The following is a 20,860-nucleotide window of genomic DNA, read 5'->3' as shown; positions in this document are numbered from 1 at the left end:
GTTCTCTGGTTAGTTCTTGTGTATTATTTGAGTAGTCTTTTGAGGTTTGTTTTTCCCTGCTGTTTTTACCACTTTGTGGAGTTTCTTTTGTATTTTGGAGGATTTCCATTTTGTGCCTTTTGGCTTTAAGATTTTGTTCTTTATTAAACCACCATCTCTAGTACTGCTGTGTCTGCCTCATCTTCTGGGTTCTGACGATTATTAGTGACTGTTTCTCGCACCGGGTCCTGACAGAACACTGAGCCATTATAATGAACCCAGGGCAGCCAGTACCCAGGATCTTTTTTCCATGCTGTCCCCACGAGGGGGACTGTCCAACGCCACGAAGCTGCTCTGGTTCAGCAAGAGGCCTTAATGGCTAGACATTCTCAAATTCTGTCAGAGATGCTGGTTCCATAAAGCAGATTTCGGATCGACTTTCCCCGGCAACCGCTTCTGCTCCAGTTCATCAGATTCAAGTCCCCTGGCAATTACCCCTGGCTGAACCTCGTCTACCGCGTCCCCAACGGTTCTCAGGGGATCCGAGTGTTTGTAAGGGTTTTTCACCCATGTTCTCTCTCCTTTGAGCTGCAACCATCGTCGTTTCCCACCGACCGGTCCAAGATAGCATATATCATCACCCTGCTGTCGGGGAAAAGCCCTAGCCTGGGCTACTGCTGTGTGGGATCCCAAGTCCCTGCTGTGCCAGCTACTCTACCTTTGCTGAAGAATTCAAGCGATGTTTCAAGGTCCTACCAACGGCCCTGACTCAGCCAAACAGCTCCTGACCTCCGCCAAGGTCGGCGCAGCGTGACGGGCTATGCCATCCAGTTCCGCACTGTGGCAGCAGCAAGTGGCTGGAACAACGAGGCGCTCACAGTTGTTTTTTTGAAAGGTCTTTCTGACACCATCCAAGATGAACTGGCCACTCGGGAACCCCGGACAACCTCGAGTCCCTTATCAAGTTGGCTTCACGCATAGACCAGCGTCTGAGAGAGAGAGAACTCAACCGTAGACCGCTCACCCTAGCTCCTATCGGTTCCAGCTCCGAGTCTCCACCTTTATCCTCGCTGGCTCCACCAGAACCCATGCAGTTGGACGCATCTCCCAGGCTGAGAGAGACCGCCGGATGGGGAGCGATGCTGTCTATATTGCGGCAAACCGGGCCATTTCCGCTCCACGTGTCCCGGGCTCCAGGGAAACGCACTCTCCCGTGCAGGCCTGGGAGGACTGTAACGGGACATAACTCCTCCCATCCATCCAACTCCCGCCTGCTCCTTCCAGTTACCCTTTCCTGGGACGACCACGAGTTTTCTCTTCAAGCCTTGGTAGACTCTGGAGGCGCAGGTAACTTCATGGATGGGGTCTGGGCGAAGGAGAATGGCGTTCCTTCTGAACACTCTAAGTGACCCATAAGGGTTACTACGTTGGATAGAAGCCCTTTGGGATCTGGACTTGTTACTCGTGCCACTACCCCCTTTCGGACTTTCAGTTTCCCAACACCGGAAGTGATGAACTTTCATCTGATCTCCTGTTCCGAGTTCCCTCCTCTCCTTGGTTATCCCTGGCTTCACACATAACCCTCACATCGACTGGTCTGTGGGCACTATCAAGCAGTGGGGTCCTACGTGCCAAGCCACTTGTATCTTCCCGAGTTCCCCTTCCGAGTCTCTAGAATCCATCAACCTGTCCCGAGTCCCGAGTGTTACCATGACCTCAAACTGGTATTTAGCAAACAGAGGGCCACCACACTACCACCCCATAGACCTTACGATTGCACCATCGACCTGTTCCGGGACCTGCCCTCCCAGGGTCGGATCTTTTCCCTTTCTCCTCCCGAACGAGCTGCTATGGATACCTACATCAGGACGCTCTGGCAGCAGGCCTCATGCGTCCATCTACCTCGCGGCGGGAGCAGGGTTTTCTTTGTGCCAAGAAAGACGGTGGATTACGACCTTGCATCGAATACCGGGGACTCAATGCCATAACCGTCCGTAACCGCTACCCCTTATGGCCACAGCCTTTAGCTGCTCCAGGAAGCAGTTGTCTTCACTAAGTTGACCTGCGGAACGCAACCATCTTGTGTGGATCAAACCCGGGACGAGTGGAAGACCGCTTCACACGCCTACTGGTCACTACGAATACTCGGTATGCCCTTCGGCCTGACCAACGCCGACTGTGTTTCCAAGCGCTCATAAACGATGTGCTTAGGGATATGCTTAACATCTTCGTGTTGTTTACTTGGATGACATCCTCATCTTTTCGAGCTCCCTTCAAGAACACACTAAGCAGTCAGACAAGTGCTCAAACGCCTCCTAGACAGCATTTGTACGTTTAGCCGAAAAGTGTGAATTCCATTCCTCTCGAGTACAATCTGGGAATATAAGTGGAACCCGGTCGAGTCCAGATGGACCCCAAGAAGGGTAGGGGCGGTAGCGGATGGCCCACCCCCAAGTCCGTTAAGGAAGTTCAGTGTTTCCTGGGCTTCACCAACTTTTACCGCAAGTTCATCAAGAACTTCAGCTCGGTGCAGCCCCTCTCTCAGCTGTAACTAAGGGTGGCAACACAAGGTTTCTGTGGGGAAGAGAAGCTGAGACGCCTCCAAGGACTCAAGCAGCGCATCCTCTCTGCTCCCATCCTGACACTACAACGGCGGATGAACCTTTTGTGGTGGAGGTAGACGCATCAGAGGTTGGGGTTGGAGCTGTCCTGTCTCAGAGGGTGAAGACAAGAGCTTCTCCTTGCGCCTCTTCTCTCACCGGCTTACCCCGGCCGAGAGGATTACGATGTGGGGGATCGTGAACTCCTAGCGGTTAAGAATGGCATTGAAGGAATGGAGACACTGGCTCGAGGGGCTTCTCAACCGTTTCAAGTGCTTACGACCACAAAAATCTGGAGTATATCCAGCAGGCGAAGCGGTTGAACTCCAGACAAGCTCGATGGTCTCTTTTCTTCAGCCGAATTTCAGTTTATCCTCACCTATAGACCCGGGTCGAAGAATCTCAAACCGGACGCCTGGTCACGAATCTACTCTCCTGCCATTCGAGAAGATACTGACATGACTGTCCTTCCGGCCGCTAAGATCGTGGCTCCGATCTCGTGGCAAGTGGAGGATACCGTGAACACAGCTCAAGCCATCGAACCGGGCCCTGGAGGAGGTCCTGCTAATCGGTTGTTGTTCCCAAGGCAGCAAGGTCCCAAGTCCTTCTGTGGGGCACTCCTCTCGCCTCACCTGTCACCCGGGCGTAGGTCGCACCTTGGAGTTCATCCAGCATAAGTTCTGGTGGCCCACCATAAAAGAAGACGTTGCTACTTTCGTCAAGGCCTGTTCCGTGTGCTGCCAGGGCAAATCTTCTCACCTCCGCCCTCAAGGACTCCTTCACCCTCTATCTATTCCCCACCGACCCTGGTCCCATATCTCGTTGGACTTTATTACTGCCTTCCTCCTCCCATGGTAATCTACGATCCTAGTCATCATCGACAGGTTTTCTAAGGCCGGCCAGGTTTGTTCCCTTGACCAAATTACCTTCTGCCAAGGAAACAGCTGAGTTGGTGATTAACCATGTGTCCGAGTCTTTGGGATTCCGCAAGATATGGTTTCCGACAGAGGTTCCCCAGTTCGCCCTCAAGGTTTGGAAGGCCTTCTGCCAACTCATAGGGGCCCGGCCAGTTTATCTTCAGGGTACCATCCGGAGTCCAATGGCCAAACTGAGAGGATGATCAGAGTTGGGAAACCACCCTCAGATGCATGGTTTCCAACAACCCGTCCACATGGTCATCCTTCATTGTTTGGCCGAGTACGCGCACAACACCTTGTGCTCCTCCTCCACTGGTATATCCCCGCATGGTGTCAGTTTGGCTATGCGCCTCTATTGTTCCCGGACCAGGAGGCAGAAGTCAGAGTGCCTTCAGCCTCGAGGTTCATCAGACGCTGTCGGCTTACGTGAAAGAAGGCACGTCTTAATCTTCTGCGTTCCTCTCAGCAGTACCAACAACAAAGCCAACAGACGTCGCCGTCCAGGTCCTACCCTGTACCCCGGCCAGAGAGTATGGCTCTCAACTAAGAATTTACACACCGGGTGGAGTCTCGCAAGCTGTCCCAGAGGTTCATCGGTCCCTTTAAGATTGCCAGGAGAGTCAATCCCGTTACTTTTCGCCTGCACTTACCCAGATCCCTCAAGATCAATCCAACATTTCACATTTCTTTATTAAAACCTGTTGTTTTTTTCTCCCTTATCCCGGCAGGCAGACCTCCCCCTCCGCCCGTGTCATCGGTGGCAGTCGGCTTATACCGTCCACCGATACTGGATTCCCGCCGGGTGCAGCGGTCCTGGCAGTATCTGTGGACTGGGAAGGCTACGGTCCCGAGGAGCGCTCCTGGGTTCCTGCCAAGGACATACTGGACCCTGACCTCATTCGTCAGTTCAGGATCCTCCACCCTGAGAAGGCTGGTAGGAACGTCAGGAGCCGTTCCTAGGAGGGGAGCTTCAGGTTTTGGCCAAGACTGTTCGGGTTTTGGTCACTAGATGTCCCCATTGCACCTTTTTTGTACCTTTTGTTTTTCTTGCTCTAATTATTGTTTGCACCTGTAGGTCATTCCCTTGTTAGTATTTAAACCCTGTGTGTTCCTTTGTTCCTTGCTCAGTGTTTGTAWGTTAGCACCCAGCCCCAGCCCAAGCCTTGTWTTATTCAGAGATTTCTCTTGTTGGATTTTCCAGAGGTTCTCTGGTTTAGTTCTTGTGTATTATTTGAGTAGTCTTTTGAGGTTTGTTTTTCCCTGCTGTTTTTTACCACTTTGTGGAGTTTCTTTTGTATTTTGGAGGATTTCCATTTTGTGCCTTTTGGCTTTATTTTTGGACATTGTGGATTGAGTTTCTTTGCCTGAAGATTTTGTTCTTTATTAAACCACCATCTCTAGTACTGCTGTGTCTGCCTCATCTTCTGGGTTCTGACGATTATTAGTGACTGTTTCTCGCACCGGGTCCTGACACTGTGTGTGTTTTCATGTGTCTCTGTATGTTTGTGTGTGTGCTGTTCATAGGTGGACAGTGCTGTGCATTGTATTTGTGTGTTTGTAGATTGACAATCTATGTGGAGTTGTTGTGCTTCACTATGTGTTGTAATGTTATTTTTACACTTTTGTCTTTAAATTGGGAGGTACAGTAAGGATGAATCCAGATAAACCATCGTCATTCCAACTCATTTCTTCAACATCCGTTTAATTCAGAACATCTCTACCCCTCTTCATCCTCACCTCTACTGTCTCTGTACTGCATCTTCACCATAGCATCCCAAAAACAAACATGCACGCTCACATACACTAACACACTTTTACAGTTAAACTATTCTCCGTAGGCATCACCACTCTGAAAGAAATAAAGCCAGACTTCATTCATCAGTCCAGTGTCCATGAACACTTCAGTTCCTTCTCCACCTTACTATCACATTACATCATACTCATTACCACCTAGAACACAGACTGTCAAGATGTAAATATACAAAGAAGTCACACTGAAAGCCTTTTAAGATGGACAGAACAGAGAAAGACAACCATGATGATAGGAGACAGACAGAGACAGATATATTTGTATGTGTGCCTGTGTGTGTGTGCACTTGTGCATATGTGTGTGTGAGGGTGAGTGCAAGTGCAAGTAACTTGTCATTTTCCCAGCAGCTTCCTGACCCTCTCACTTGTGATTAGGTTTGGAACGATAATGGAATTTGTATCTCAATGATTATAGTATCACAAATAGTTATCACAATAATAGACATTGGAGCCTATCAGTTTCAATCTAAATGTTGTTGCCAATAACTAATTGAGAACAATGAAAATGATATTGCGATAAACATGGACACAATTCAATTCAATATCACAGATATCATTGAACATGCGTATCGTGATAATTTGGTAGTATTGATTATCGTGCCAACCCAACTTACCCCAAACACCCCACTCACCTGCTCTCTCTTAATATCTTGGATGACAGTGTCAACTGCCACTCCACATTCTTACTTATTAAGAAAACCTACCACTTCACCCCTTTCCCACAGACAATGGACAGACAATAAATAAGACTCCATGTCTAAGCCTGTATTCCCTATATAACACCTGCTGCTCTCAGGGTGAAAATCCTGTCACATGTCACAATACTGTAAAACTGCTTCCTTCCATGCAGCCTCCATTTGAACCACTGACATATCACCAGATCAGTGGTCTGCAAAATCACTGTTTTTCATGGAACGTGAGACACTTTTTTCACTACTACTGACTCCAAGAAGGTGCCAGTGAGTGTGTGTGCTTTCTTAGAACTGGAAGTAGTGAAAACAAATCTAGTCACTTTCTCTTACCCAGCATATTGTGACACAGGACTGAGCCCCACTGTGTCCTATAGGGCAGAGAAACAGACCCACTACTCCCACATCCCTGTCTAATCCTCCTCTCCCCTCCCCTCCTCTAACTCCCCCATCCCTGTGCCTGCGTGGTGTTAGTCTCCCTCTCTCTTTATCTCGCCTCCCTCCCAGGTTACGGGCTGGTGCAGGAGGAGCTGCTCTCCCCGGCCTCCTTGCAGTACAGCCTGCCCTCTCCACTGGGTGCTGAGCCCTACTGGCAGGAGGTGTCCAGTCTGGAGTGTGCCCCAATCGCCACCACCGAAGAAGACATCCTGATGGAAATGTCTGACGTGCAGGTGTGGCCCTCGGGGGTCAGCCCCTCTCTGGTCACAGTGGAGGACTCATCCCTGGATGGCAGCAGCCGGGCTGACGACTCAGAGGGGGCCACCCTGTCCCTTCCCTTCAGCCTGGGGCGCCCCAGCAGTGGGGCAAGCGGGGCCAGTGGCTCCATCATGGGGCTGGAGGAGGAAGAGGAAGGGGAGGTAGAGGAGGTGCGGCAGGAGCCGGCAGACAGGGACAGGGTGAGGGCCAGCGGTGCGGTGCCAAAGGTCAACCTGAATGGCCAGCTGGGAGGTCAGAGGTCGGAGGGCAGGAGGGTGGAGGTAGCAGCATCAGTGGCGGGCAGCAGTGTGACTGGAGGAGGAGGAGGAGGAGGAGTAGGGCAGAGTTCAGAGGAAGGGCTTTCTGTTGTTTCAGGACAGCAGGTCTATGCCCAGCTGTGTGAGATGTCAGGACTGAGCCGAACCATGGAGCACAACGGAGACAACAGGTGAGACTCAGTCAGGGGTTCAGACTGGTCTAGTCAGACAGTCCTGCTCTCAACCTTATGCTCTATGTGTGTACTGAGTCCATACTCAATACTCAATTCCATGAATACATTATGGCATTCTTTTTTTGTGTATTTTGTCTGTCTGTCTTGTTCTCTTTCCTACTCGCACCTCTGTCTCTGTCACTCTAACTTTCTGCTCCTCTGTCCACTCCGTCTCTCTGTCCCTGTCTCCCCCTCTCTCTCAGGGTGTTGGGAGGCATTGCATTCCAGCCATACCTACCCGACAAGGACTCCCTGCATGGCTGGGCGGGGTTGCAGACACCCAGGCTGCCCCGGCAGAGTGTGGAGACGCTGATGATGTTACCAGGGTCACGCGAAGCCCAGGAGGCTATCTTGACGCCGGTGTGTGACATGGGGCATGCTGTGCAGGCAACTGTTTGGCACGCAGCCCTTTGACAAGGGGCTGGGCTTCTTTCATCAGGAGGCGGGGCCTGGGAGCAGGAGCGGAGGCGGGGCCAGGTCAGGTTGTCACGCCGACTGACCACCTGCTGCTTCCTGTGCCTGGAGGAGGGACTTCCTGTCCATGCCTGCGATAGATAGGACAATCTTTTAATTTGGTTTCAATCATCAAAATTCCAACCATCAACATTTTTATGATGTTATGCTACATCATGACCTGAAATTGGGTTAATATGATAAAGTTGTGTTGCGTGGTTTGTAAACCTGTGTCCTAATGTCATTTGGTAATTGAATGTGTTATATCCTGATGTTTTGACACAGATTAATGTTGATAAAGAGGACTATGCTGTTGAGTTTCTGGCTGAGGAGCAGTTTGTGGACGAACATGGAAAAGTCGTCACTAGAAATGTTGGTTTGTCTTCTTCCGCACAACTAATTCCAAAAAGTAGACTCACACACTCACAAATAGACACATACAAACATACATACAGAAACACACATGCTTGCAAATACACATCACATAGATCAGTGTTAACTCCACTGTGTATTTTCTCCTACCCTGCAACCTCCCTCCCTGCTGTACTGTAGGTGGAGGTGGATGTGAGGAAGGGTGCTCAGTCAGTGAAGCGCACCAGTCTGCGTAGAGTATAACACTGAAACACACATACCCAGTCCTCAAGGTACGGAACACATAAGCTCTCGTGTATATATTCCAGTGCTTGGATAGATGCTTTTAGAAGTGTCTATCAGACCCTGGTCAACCAGAGTAGGTTGAAGTTAGACTGGCTAATGTAAATGACAACCCCTGCACACTACTCTTTTGAAATAAGTGAAAGATTAAAGAATCTTTGTCCGACAGCTCTCATTAGAGCATGTATGTGTACATAATATTCCACCACTTCTGAATGAGAATACATCACTTGTTATCTTTAGGTGTTGTTCTTTTTTTTCATCAGTTACTTGTTACTTCATCGTCTTGTCTGGATACCTCTGTCCATCTCTTTATATGTGACGAGATTGTAGTAGTTAAAAACAATTCCCTTTTTACTGAATTCTGTTTTTTTTTCTGTCCCGTAGGACCGGACATCCACTGCCAAACTATCCTCCACAAACACAAAGCCAGGTGACAGAGGGAAATGAGGAAAAGATTGAGAGGAGAGAAGAGGGAACGAAGACTGATAGAAAGACTAAGATCTGCAAACAACAAATACAAACACAAAATCATCTGCAGAACGACCCTGGAGTTCCACAGCAAGAGGAAAAGAGACAGAGATCTACTTGTAGTTTTGTAACATTTTTTTAAAGAAAAAGGTACTAAACTAGAGTAGAGCATGATTTTTTTTCTATGAAAAACATGAGAAAATCCAACCCCCAAAAAATGCAACAAAAAAGTGCTTCCTGTCAACTGTAACCGCATGATTGACTGATGGTGCATGACCTTTGAACTGTCATTATCTACAAACTGAAGGGGTACAAGGTACACGGCCGACCCAGGACTGGGTCAGGGGTGAGTTTAAGGATACTTTTTCCCCCAAAAGGAAGTGGTGTGTGTAAGCAAGTTGATTCTGGCAACACTAAAGCCAAAAAAGCAAGTATTTTTTCCCCACAACTGATTGGTACGATACAGCGAAGCCAATGCTGAGCCTACCAATGCTTCATTCACTTGGACCCTATTTCCCTGTTATTCTATGTGATATATTCTCTATGCTTTGTGTCTGTGTGTGTACCTTTACTGCACGTGTTCTCTCGCTTCAGGCTTGGCACTGAGCCTTGTCCTGGTTGGTCGGTGCTCCTGTGATGTCACGGCGTGCTCAGTGTGGGAATGAGAAAGCCACTGTTCTCCCCTGCTCGTGAGCGTCTGTCTGCGTGTGCCGTCTTTCCTTTGTGAATGCGCTTCTTGTGTTTCTTGTGTTTCTTTAGCGTTGTCAACCCCAGTTCCATTTTGTCTAACTTTGATAGGGAATCACTTTCTCCCCCTGTTTTACTCAGACAAAGGTTTGATAGCATTGTGTGGCAGCCAGTGGACTCTAAGATTCTTACCCAACACATCCCTGATTTACAGTAGCATGATGTGCCCTTCCCCTCATACCACCCTCCCCTCCGATATGTTGACACCATACTCCTCTCCATCAACTCCTGTAGCTCCAACTTATGTCTCTAGCCTATCAGCTTCCTCCTTTGCTCTCTCTCTCTCTCTCTCCTCTCTGTTTGCTTTGGCTGTAGCACCTCATGGCTTCGTTCTTTTATGGTTCACATTAGATTGTGCTTTCGGTTTTAGGGGGTGAAGAAGATAGGGGCATAATAAACAGTGTGGATAATCATATTTATGGGAACGAGATGGAGGTATATGTGGAAGTTTAGATGAGATTTTAGAGACTAGCGTAGCTAATCAAGTAAGGACATACTGACAGATAGCACTGTGACCGCCCAACTTAACACTGACCCCTGAGCCCATGTACCTTGTACTGTGAACTTACACATACACACACCTCATACATGCATACATACAAACACACACATAACCATTATACACACTCGCACATATCACTAATACACACATGCACATACAGTAATTGATCTATTGTGCCCTAGTTGTTATGAGAAGCCAGGTCAGGCTCAGATTATGTACTTTGGTGTCTGCCACAGCAATAATATCCGACAAGGAGAACACAGAGGGATATATACAGTTGAAGTCGGAAGTTTACATACACTTAGGTTGGAGTCATTAAAACTTGTTTTTCAACCACTCCACACATTTATTGTAGATTATTTCACTTATAATTAACTGTATCACAATTCCAGTGGGCCAGAAGTTTACATACATTAAGTTGACTGTGCCTTTAAACAGCTTGGAAAATTCCAGAAAATTATGTCATGGCTTTAGAAGCTTCTGATAGGCTAATTGACATAATTTGAGTCGATTGGAGGTGTACCTGTGGATGTATTTCAAGGCCTACCTTCAAACTCAGTGCCTCTTTGCTTGACATCATGGGAAAATCAAAAGAAATCAGCCAAAACCTCAGAAAAAAATTGTAGACCTCCACAAGTCTGGTTCATCCTTGGGAGCAATTTCCAAACATCTGAAGGTACCATGTTCATTTGTACAAACAATAGTACGCAAGTATAAACACCATGGAACCACGCAGCCGTCATACCGCTCAGGAAGGAGGCGCGTTCTGTCTCCTAGAGATGAACGTCCTTTGGTGCAAAAAGTGCAAATCAATCCCAGAACAACAGCAAAGGACCTTGTGAAGATGCTGGAGGAAACAGGTACAAAAGTATCTATATCCACAGTAAAACGAGTCCTATATCAACATAACCTGAAAGTCCGCTCAGCAAGGAAGAAGCCACTGCTCCAAAACCGCCATTAAAAAGCCAGACTACAGTTTGCAACTGCACATGGGGACAAAGATCGTACTTTTTGGAGAAATGTTCTCTGGTCTGATGAGACAAAAATAGAACAGACCATCGTTATGTTTGGAGGAAAAATGGGGAGGCTTGCAAGCCGAAGAACACCATCCCAACCGTGAAGCACGGGGGTGGCAGCATCGTGTTGTAGGGGTGCTTTGCTGCAGGAGGGACTGGTGCACTTCACAAAATAGATGGCATCAGGAGGGAGGAAAAAAATGTGGATACATTGAAGCAACATCTCAAGACATCAGTCAGGATGTTAAAGCTTTGCCGCAAATGGGTCTTCCAAATCGACATTGACCCCAAGCATACTTCCAAAGTTGTGGCAAAAGGGCTTAAGGACAACAAAGTCAAGGTATTGGAGTGGCCATCACAAAGCCCTGACCTCAATCTTATAGAACATTTGTGGGCAGAACTAAAAAAGCATGTGCGAGCAAGGAGGCCTACACACCTGACTCAGTTACACCCGCTCTGTCAGGAGGAATGGGCCAAAATTCACCCAACTTATTGTGGGAAACTTGTGGAAGGCTACCTGAAACGTTTGACCAAAGTAAAAAAAATGTAAAGGCAATGCTACCAAATACTAATTGAGTGTATGTAAACTTCTGACCCACTGAGAATGTGATGATAGAAATAAAAGCTGAAATAAATCATTCTCTCTACTAATATTCTGACATTTCACATTCTTAAAATAAAGTGGTGATCCTAACTGACCTAAGACAGGGTATTTTGATAGGATTAAATGTCAGGAATTGTGAAAAACTGAGTTTAATTGTATTTGGCTAAGGTGTATGTAAACTTCCAACTTCAACTGTATATACAAGTATCTGGTGTGTGTGTGTGTGTGGTGTGTGTGTGTGTGTGTGTGGTGTGTTGGTGTGGTTGTGTTGTGTGTGTGTGTGTGTGTGTCGCTTGGGTGGTGGTGTGTGTCGTTGTGGTTGTGTGGTGTGTGTGTGTGTACCAGTCACAATTTTGAACACACCTGCTCATTCAAGGGTTTTTCTTTATTTGTACTAGTTTTTACATTGTAGAATAATAATGAAGACATCAAAACTATGAAATAACACATATGGAATCATGTACAAACCAAAAGTGTTCAACAAATAAAAATATATTTTTGATTTTACATTCTTCAAAGTAGCCACCCTTTGCCTTGATGAAAGCTTTGCACACTCTTGGCATTCTCTCAACCTGCTTCACCTGGAATGCATTTTCCAACAGTCTTGAAGGAGTTCCCACATATGCTGAGCACTTGTTGGCTGATTTTCCTTCACACTGCGGTCCAACTCAACCCAAACCATCTCAATTGGGTTGAGTTCAGCTGATTGTGGAGGCCAGTTAATCTGATGCAGCACTCCATCCCTCTCCTTCTTGGAGGGTGGATACTTTTATTTTTTGGTTACTACATGATTTCATATGTGTTATTTCATAGTTTTGATGTCTTCACTATTATTCTACAATAAAGAGAAATTAAAAAATAAAGAAAAACCATTGAATGAGTAGGTGTGTCCAAATTTTTGACTGGTACTGTATATACAGTATGTGTATGTTGGTTGGGTGGGTGTTCTGTATCTGCACATTATGGTAGCATTAAAAGCATTTCTCTCTCTTGCATGTATACAAAGGGTACAATCCAAGGCCCTCACAAATGTGATCCTTTCAATGTATTCACCAATGTCATTCAACAACGGCATCTCCTTAGTTGCATTGATGTATTAGTGTGGTGGCACTCCCACCTGGTGTCGTAAAGATGTATCACAGACTACATAACGGTTGTATGGGGGGAAAGGGGGATACTTCAGGAAAAGTGAAAGGGGGATACCAAGTCAGTTGTACAACTGAATGCATTCAACAGAAATGTGTCTTCCGCATTTAACCCAACCCCTCTGAATCAGAAAATGGTTTGGTCCAGCACTTAACGTAGCAGATATTATCCAGGATATGCTAACTTCATCCATTGCATCTTGGGAATGAATCTCTCGTTGTAGCACTCATTTACTGAGAAAAATAGAATATGTATCATAACCACTGTAGCTGGAGTAAAAAAATACACTGAATTTGGTATTTGTATTTATTATGGATCCCCATTAGCTGCTGCCAAGGTAGCAGCTACTCTTCCTGGGGTCCAGCAAAATCAAGGCAGTTATATACAATTAAAATTATTACATTACATTTCACAACATATTTCTCAACACATTAAGTGTGTGCCCTCAGGCCACTACTGTACTACCACATATCTACAACACAAAATCAATGTGTACATGTGTGTATAGTGCATATGTTATGTGTGTGCGTGTGCCTGTGTGTGTGTGTGTCTCTTCACAGTCCCTGCTGTTCCAGTTTTCAGTTTTTTAATCAGATTTTACTGCATGCACGAGTTACTTGTAGAATAGAGTTCCATGTCGGACTGACTCTATGTAGTACTGTGCACCTCCCATAGTCTGTTCTGCCTCTGGTGGCATGTCCCTCTTTGTGACACCTGACCACACGACTGAACAGTGGTCCAGGTGCGACAAAACTGGAGCCTGTAGGACCTGCCTTGTTGATAGCGACATTTGTGTAAGTGTCGTACATGTTCAATGCCCTTATGCCCTTCTCTATAAGCATGCTGAAAATCTGTTGTTACTGTGAAATAGCATTGTATCTGGTCAAACACTATTTTTTTCAAAAGTTTACTAAGGGTTGGTAACAGGCTGATTGGTCAGCTATTTGAGCCATTAAAGGGTGCTTTGCTATTCTTGGGTAGCGGATTACTTTTTCTTCACTTTCTTGTTGGCTTAGAGATTGAAGAGATGGCAAATAGGAGTAGCAATGTTGTCCACTATCATCCTCAGTAATTGTCCATCCAATTTTGTCAGACCCAGGTGGCTTGTCATTGTTGATAGACAACAATAATGTTTTCACCTCCTCCACATTCACTTTACGGAATTCAAAATTACAACGCTTGTCTTTCATAATTTGGTCAGTTATGCATGGATGTGTAGGTGCAGAATTTGTTGTTGGCATGTCAGGCTTAAGTTTGCTAATCTTGCCAATGAAAAAATCATTAAAGTAGTTGGCGATATCAGTGGCTTTTGTGATGCATGAGCCATCTGACTCAATGAATGATGTTGTCGAGTTCGCAATTTTGCCCAAAATTTAATTTAAGGTGCTCCAAAGCATTTTTCTATCATTATTTATATAATTGATCTTTGCTTCATAGTACAGTTCTTTTTTTTGTCACATGAATGACTGAGTGAATAGATTAGTAACACATCACAGACACATTACCTGCCAATCAGTGCACATTAAAACCTCATCTGTTATGCCACATTTATCACATATAACTTATCGTTCACTCTTATTCAACTCAGGTTTCAGTTCTAGCAGGGATCCCAGCTGTGTGTGTGTGTGTGTGTGTGTGTGTGTGTGTGTGTGTGTTGTGTGTGTGTGTGTGTGTGTGTGTGTGTGTGTGTGTGTGTGTGTGTGTGTGTGTGTGTGTGTGTGTGTGTGTGTGTGTGTGTGTGTGTGTGTGTGTGTGTGTGTGTGTGTGTGTGTGTGTGGTGTGTGTGTGTGTGTGAGAGAGATGTAATGGGTTACAGGTGAGCCTCCACTCTCCGGGTCATTTTTCTGTTTAAACAGCAGTGGAGATGATTGACTTATGTTGCTGCTTTGGGTCTGAATAGGCTGATGATGAAACTCTCAATCAGCAATGGATAAGTCAATCAATGTATCAATCAGATTTTCCACAACAACAAGACACTGAGACCGGATATGGATGAAATATAGAGACCACAGTCTGAAATGTATTTAAAATTGATGTTCAGCATGTTTGATGAGTCTCAGATTAAGGGTAACTGTGTGTTGGCTTAGAGGTTTTAGATTTTTTCATTTCCAAGATCAAACTAAGCCGGTCCACAACCCTTTGCACTGTGAGAACTGTAGACTCCACCTGTGTGTGTGCGTGTGTGTGTGTGTGTCTGCGTGTGCTTGCTGTGTTCAAGAGGTTGATGGGAGGGTTAACTGTTAACTGTTGCAAAGAATAGAGATCACCTATACTCCTTTAGAATGGATACATGACAATATTAACGCAATATCATATTACTCTCTACTAAGGAATGCAACTGTGCACATGCACAGAAAATGTTTTTATGAAAATATATGACAAAATATATTGAATTAGAATGCTATGCACCCTTATAGAGTTGTTATAGATGTTCTTTAAGCATATTAACTAGACTATAGGCAAACGCCCACATCATGGGGACTGTAGAGGCTTTGTGGGTATTTCAACTTGTTTACTTTTCTTTTTTATTGTCATGGAGAGAGAGAAAAACAAACATGAATATGTATACAAACCTTTGTTTCAATCAGATTCATTCTGACACGAAGATATGTATAGATCAGGGTTCCCCAACTTGTGGCCTGCGGGTGATTTTATTTGCTCCCCCCCCCACACACACACACACACAGTTTTCTGAGCCAGAACATGTTTCATTTTTTTGTTGGACATAAAAGTGTGAAAACACCAGCAAATCAGCTCCAAGTGATTTTCATTTTGCAAATATGTTCCAAAGTATTCCCACACATAATAGAGAGACAGTACCAGTACAACGTTTGGACACAGCTACTCATTCAAGGGTTTTTCTTTATTTGTACTATTTTCTACATTGTAGAATAATAGTAAAAATAAAGAAAAACCCTGGAATGAGTAGCTGTGTCCAAACGTTGTACTGGTACTGTATATGTGATCATATACAAATGTAAGCAAGGTTTGAAATTATTATGTTTTAATCAAATGTTATATCTGTTTGGGCTTCTTGCGGTCAATTTGCAGTCTACAAATTATTGGTAATTATGTTCTGGCCCCTTGACCATCCGCTCAAGAACAGATTGACCCGCGGCTGAATCCTAGTTGATGATCCCTGGTGTAGATCATCTACCATGTACAACCAGCTCCAACCATTTACAGAAATGAATAAAGATGTGAACATAAGTGATGTGTTGTCTTACACACTTTGATGTGTTTGAGAATCAAATGTAAATTGATGTACGTTTGGAAATGTAACTCTATGGGCATGTGTACAGTATAAAGCAGTGGCAGTCAGTGCCGTTTAAGATGAGGGAGGACCATTTTTTTTTTCATGAGCACGGCCTTATTTCTATTACTGCATACTGGATGACTGTCATTCATATTCCATTCACCCAGTTCAATGTAACAACAATAGGTTTAGGCTACTACATGACACTCTAATTTTCCTTATACCCATCATGAGGTTGCTACAACCTAGCCTATGAATGAAAGTTTACAACGTAGGTGCACACCGGTCGAGAAAAAGATTTGAGGTGACAAGCAGTGACACATGCACAGACAGTGACACATTCAATACCGCCTTGCACACTCTTGCCTGCATCTAGCTGATATAGGGTGTAATCATTAGTCCAACAGTTGCAAACAAGAGTTTTTATTAGACAATTTCAGGTATGTTTATCCACGTTTTGTTCCATTTACTTCCGTTTAAGAAACGTTTATCATCAGAATCGGCGGAATGAATACACCCCTGATCCTGTGTAAACACAGTACACTTTCATAGCAGGCACGTTGTATTTCTTCTCACATCTATGCGCTCTCCTCCTCTCACCTTTTCCTTTCGCTTGTGGACTTCAATGCACAACACATCAGCTGTATGTGACCAGGCGAAAACAAACTTTCAAGCCAAACCCTATTATAACCAGTACACACAGCCTACATTGTTGTCACCATATTAGCTAAAGTAAAGTCATAGTCAACATAGCTAATAGAACTAACGAGTTAGTAAATCCGCTACAATCATGCAGTAACTTTACAGTGTACAGTCAGTAAGCAGTTTAGCACTTACACCGGCGGGCCCCGGTGGCAATAAATTGGTCAAACCAAAAGCTTACCTTGACTTAGAAGAGTTCCATTGTTGTGTTGGATAGTCATAGCCAGCTAGCTAACATAGTATCCCTCTATTTGAGCAGGGTGTTTGAGTAGGCTAAACTAGCTAGCCGCATTTGCTAGCTAAGTAAGTGAAAAACATGATGGAATCTCTCTCATCTCTCTCTTTCTTCTCCTTCATTATGGAAGAAATTCAATTGTCCAGAACTGCTTAACTATTGTCTTTCTCTCTCTTTCAGTTAACTACTCACCAGATGTTATGCACTGCAGTGCTAGCTAGCGGTAGCTTATGCTTTCAGTACTAGATTCATTCTCTGATCCATTGATTGGGTGGACAACATGTCAGTTCGTGCTGCAAGAGCTCTAATAGGTTGGAGATGTCCTCCGGAAGTTGTCATAATTACTGTGTTAATTAAGTCTACGGAAGTGGGTGAGAACCATGAGCCTCCTAGGTTTTGTATTGAAGTCAATGTTCCCAGAGGAGGACGGAAGCTAGCTGTCCTCCGGCTACACCAGGTGCTACCTTACAGAGTGCTGTTGAGGCTACTGTAGACCTTCATTGCAAAATAGTGTGTCTTGATCAATTATTGGGTGAAATGATTATATTTAGGATAGTTTTATCTAAAAAGGCTAACTTTTTAAATGTTGTACAATTAAAAAAAACAAAAATGAAATTCACTGAGAAGGATGGCCTCCACTGGTATAAAGGTAATTACATTGGTGCAAAACATTTATCAGGCAGAGAGTGGATCTTATTCTTGTTTCAAAGGCTACCGTGATTTCCGGACTATAAGCCGCTACTTTTTCCCACGCTTTGAACCTCGCGGCTTATACAATGACGCGGCTAATTTATGGATTTTTCCCGCTTTCACAAGATTCATGCCGCCAAAAAACTGAGCACCGTCACATAATGTGGCGTAAATCGAGCGCGCTCAAACTTCCCATCATTCTGATTACGGTAGTCATTTTGTCACCCTCATCATGGCAAAGACACGGAGAAATGCATATGATGCAGCTTTCAASTTGAAGGCGATCGATCTGGCTGTTGGAAAAGGAAATAGAGCTGCTGCACGGGAGCTTGGCCTTAATGAGTCGATGATAAGACGTTGGAAACAGCAGTGTGAGGAACTGACTCAGTGCAAAAAGACAACAAAAGCTTTCAGAGGGAAGAAAAGCAGATGGCCGAGGTGTTTCAACTGTGCAGATCCGACTGAAAGCCAAAACAATCGCCACCGCAAAGAAGTTTGAGGATTTTAGAGGTGGACCATCGTGGTGTCTAAGATTTATGAGACGTAAAGGCCTGTCCATCAGGGTACGGACGAGTCTGTGTCAGCAGCTCCCTCCCGACTACGAGGAAAACATTTAAAACTTCCGCAAATTCACTGATGCAAAGATAGCGGAGCATTCCATCGGCCCACACGACATCATTGTAACGGCTGTCAATGTCGTTCTCCTCCTCAGACGAGGAGGAGCATGGATCGGACCAAGATGCGGAGTAGGAGGTATTCATGATTTTAATGGCAAACCAACAAACACTACAAATAAACAAAACAACAAACGTGACTAACCTGCAACAGTCCTGTGTGGCCCAAACGCTAACACAGGAAACAAACACCCACAAAACACCAGTGAAACCCTGGCTGCCTTAGTATGACTCTCAATCAGAGACAAACGATACACACCTGTCTCTAATTGAGAATCATACCAGGCCGAACACAAAACCCAACATAGAAATAGAAAACATAGACTGCCCACCCAACACTCACGCCCTGACCAATAAATACATATAAAACAGGTAGGAACGTGAACATAACCCCCCCTTAAGTGCGAACTCCGGGCGCACCAGCACAAAGTCTAGGGGAGGGTCTGGGTGGGCATCTGACACGGTGGTGGCTCAGGCTCTGGGCGAGGTCCCCACCCCACATAGTCACTCCCCGCTTCCGTATTCCCCTCCCAATGACCACCCTCCAACTCACACCACCTAAAAAGGGGCAGCATCGGGATAAGGGCCAGCACCGGGATAAGGGGCAGCAGCTCCGGGATAGGGGCAGCAGCTCCGGGATAAGGGCAGCAGCTCCGGGATAAGGGGTAGCAGCTCCGGACTGAGTGGCAGCTCCGACTGAGTGGCAGCTCCGGACTGAGTGGCAGCTCACTGGTAGGGCAGCTCATGACTGTAGGGCAGCTCATGACTGTAGGCAGCTCATGACTGTAGGGCAGCTCATGACTGTAGGGCAGCTCATGACTGTAGGGCAGCTCATGACCGTAGGGCAGCTCATGACTGTCTGGCGCTCTGGAGCTCCTGACTGGCTGGGGTCTCTGGAGCTCCTGACTGGCTGGCGTCTCGGGCAGCTCCTGACTGGCTGGCGTCTCTGGCAGCTCCTGACTGGCTGGCGTCTCTGGCCGCTCCTGACTGGCGTGCGTCTCTGGCAGCTCCTGACTGGCTGGCGTCTCTGGCAGCTCCTGACTGGCTGGCGTCTCTGGCAGCTCCTGACTGGCTGGCGCTCTGGCAGCTCCTGACTGACGGACGGCTCAGAAGGCGCTGGGCAGACGGATGGCTCAGAAGGCGCTGGGCAGACGGATGGCTCAGAAGGCGCTGGGCGGCGGATGGCTCAGAAGGCGCTGGCAGACGATGCAGACGGCGCTGGGCAGACGGATGGTCAGACGGCGCTGGGCAGACGGATGGCTCAGCGGCGCTGGGCAGACAGATGGCTCAGACGGCGCTGGCAGACAGATGGCTCAATGGCGCTGGGCAGACAGATGGCTCAGACGGCGCTGGGCAGCCGGGCAGTTCAGGCACCGCTGGGCAGTTCAGGCTCCGCTGGGCAGACGGCAGACTCTGGCCGGCTGAGACCACAAAGGCCATGCGTGGTGCCGGAACTGGAGGTACCGGGCTGAGGGCACGCACCTCAGGGCGAGTGCGGGGAGGAGGAACAGGGCTCTGGAGATGCACTGGAAGCCTGGTGCGTGGTGTAGGCACTGGTGGTACTGGGCTGGGGCGGGAAGGTGGCGCGGAATATCCCGGACGGTGAAGGAGGACACGTGCTCTTGAGCACCGAGCCTCCCAACCTTACCAGGTTGAATGGTCCCCGTAGCCCTGCCAGTGCGGCGAGGTGGAATAGCCCGCACTGGGCTATGCAGGCGAACCGGGACACCACCTGTAAGGCTGGTGCATGTACGCGGCCCGGAGGAGCGTACTGGAGGCCAGATACGTTGGCCGGCTTCATGACATCCGGCTCGATGCCCAACCTAGCCCTCCCAGTGCGGCAAGGTGGAATAGCCCGCACTGGGCTAAGCACGCGTACTGGGGACACCGTGCGCTTACCGATAACACGGTGTCTGACATACGACTCCCTCTCACTCCAGGTAAGCCCGGGGAGTTGGTTCAGGTATCAACCCGCTTCGCCACACTCCCTTTAGCCCCCCCCCCCCCCCCCAAGAAATTTTTGGGTGAGCTCTCGGGTTTCCAGCCACTCTGCCTTGCAAGCGCCTCATAATGCCGCCTCTCGCGTTCTGCTGCCTCCAGCTCCGTTTGGGGCGGCGACACTCCACTGCTGTGCCCAGGGTCCTTTACCGTCTAGGATTTGCTCCCATGTCCATTCCTCTTCTCTCCATTGCTTTTGTTCCTGCCTTCCTTCTCCAATCCGCTTGGTCCTGGTTTGGTGGGTGTTTTCTGTAACGGCTTGTCATGTCGTTCTCCTCCTCAGACGAGGAGGACATGGATCGGACCAAGATGCGGAGATAGGAGGTATTCATGATTTTAATGGCAAACCAACAAACACTACAAATAAACAAAACAACAAACGTGACTAACCTGCAACAGTCCTGTGTGGCCCAAACGCTAACACAGGAAACAAACACCCACAAAACACCAGTGAAACCCTGGCTGCCTTAGTATGACTCTCAATCAGAGACAAACGATACACACCTGTCTCTAATTGAGAATCATACCAGGC

The 20,860-nt window shown here is 46.8% G+C and overlaps 1 protein-coding gene across 1 annotated transcript in view; it reads left to right on the top strand.

Moving 5' to 3' along the window:
* LOC111961660 (ankyrin-1) overlaps positions 1-11,849 on the top strand; it is a 103,240-nt gene extending 91,391 nt beyond the window's left edge. Inside the window, 7 exon segments of the mRNA XM_070442313.1 lie at positions 6,502-7,138; positions 7,384-7,557; positions 7,559-7,623; positions 7,626-7,657; positions 7,919-8,005; positions 8,186-8,277; positions 8,675-11,849. Of these exon segments, the coding sequence (XP_070298414.1) occupies positions 6,502-7,138; positions 7,384-7,557; positions 7,559-7,623; positions 7,626-7,657; positions 7,919-8,005; positions 8,186-8,248 (1,058 nt within the window). The 3' untranslated portion in view covers positions 8,249-8,277; positions 8,675-11,849.
* The last annotated feature ends 9,011 nt before the right edge of the window (positions 11,850-20,860 follow it).

The sequence above is a fragment of the Salvelinus sp. IW2-2015 genome, linkage group LG4q.1:29, assembly GCF_002910315.2.
Source record: "Salvelinus sp. IW2-2015 linkage group LG4q.1:29, ASM291031v2, whole genome shotgun sequence".
Classification (NCBI taxonomy): domain Eukaryota; kingdom Metazoa; phylum Chordata; class Actinopteri; order Salmoniformes; family Salmonidae; genus Salvelinus; species Salvelinus sp. IW2-2015.
This window is presented reverse-complemented; position numbering and strand designations above follow the sequence as displayed.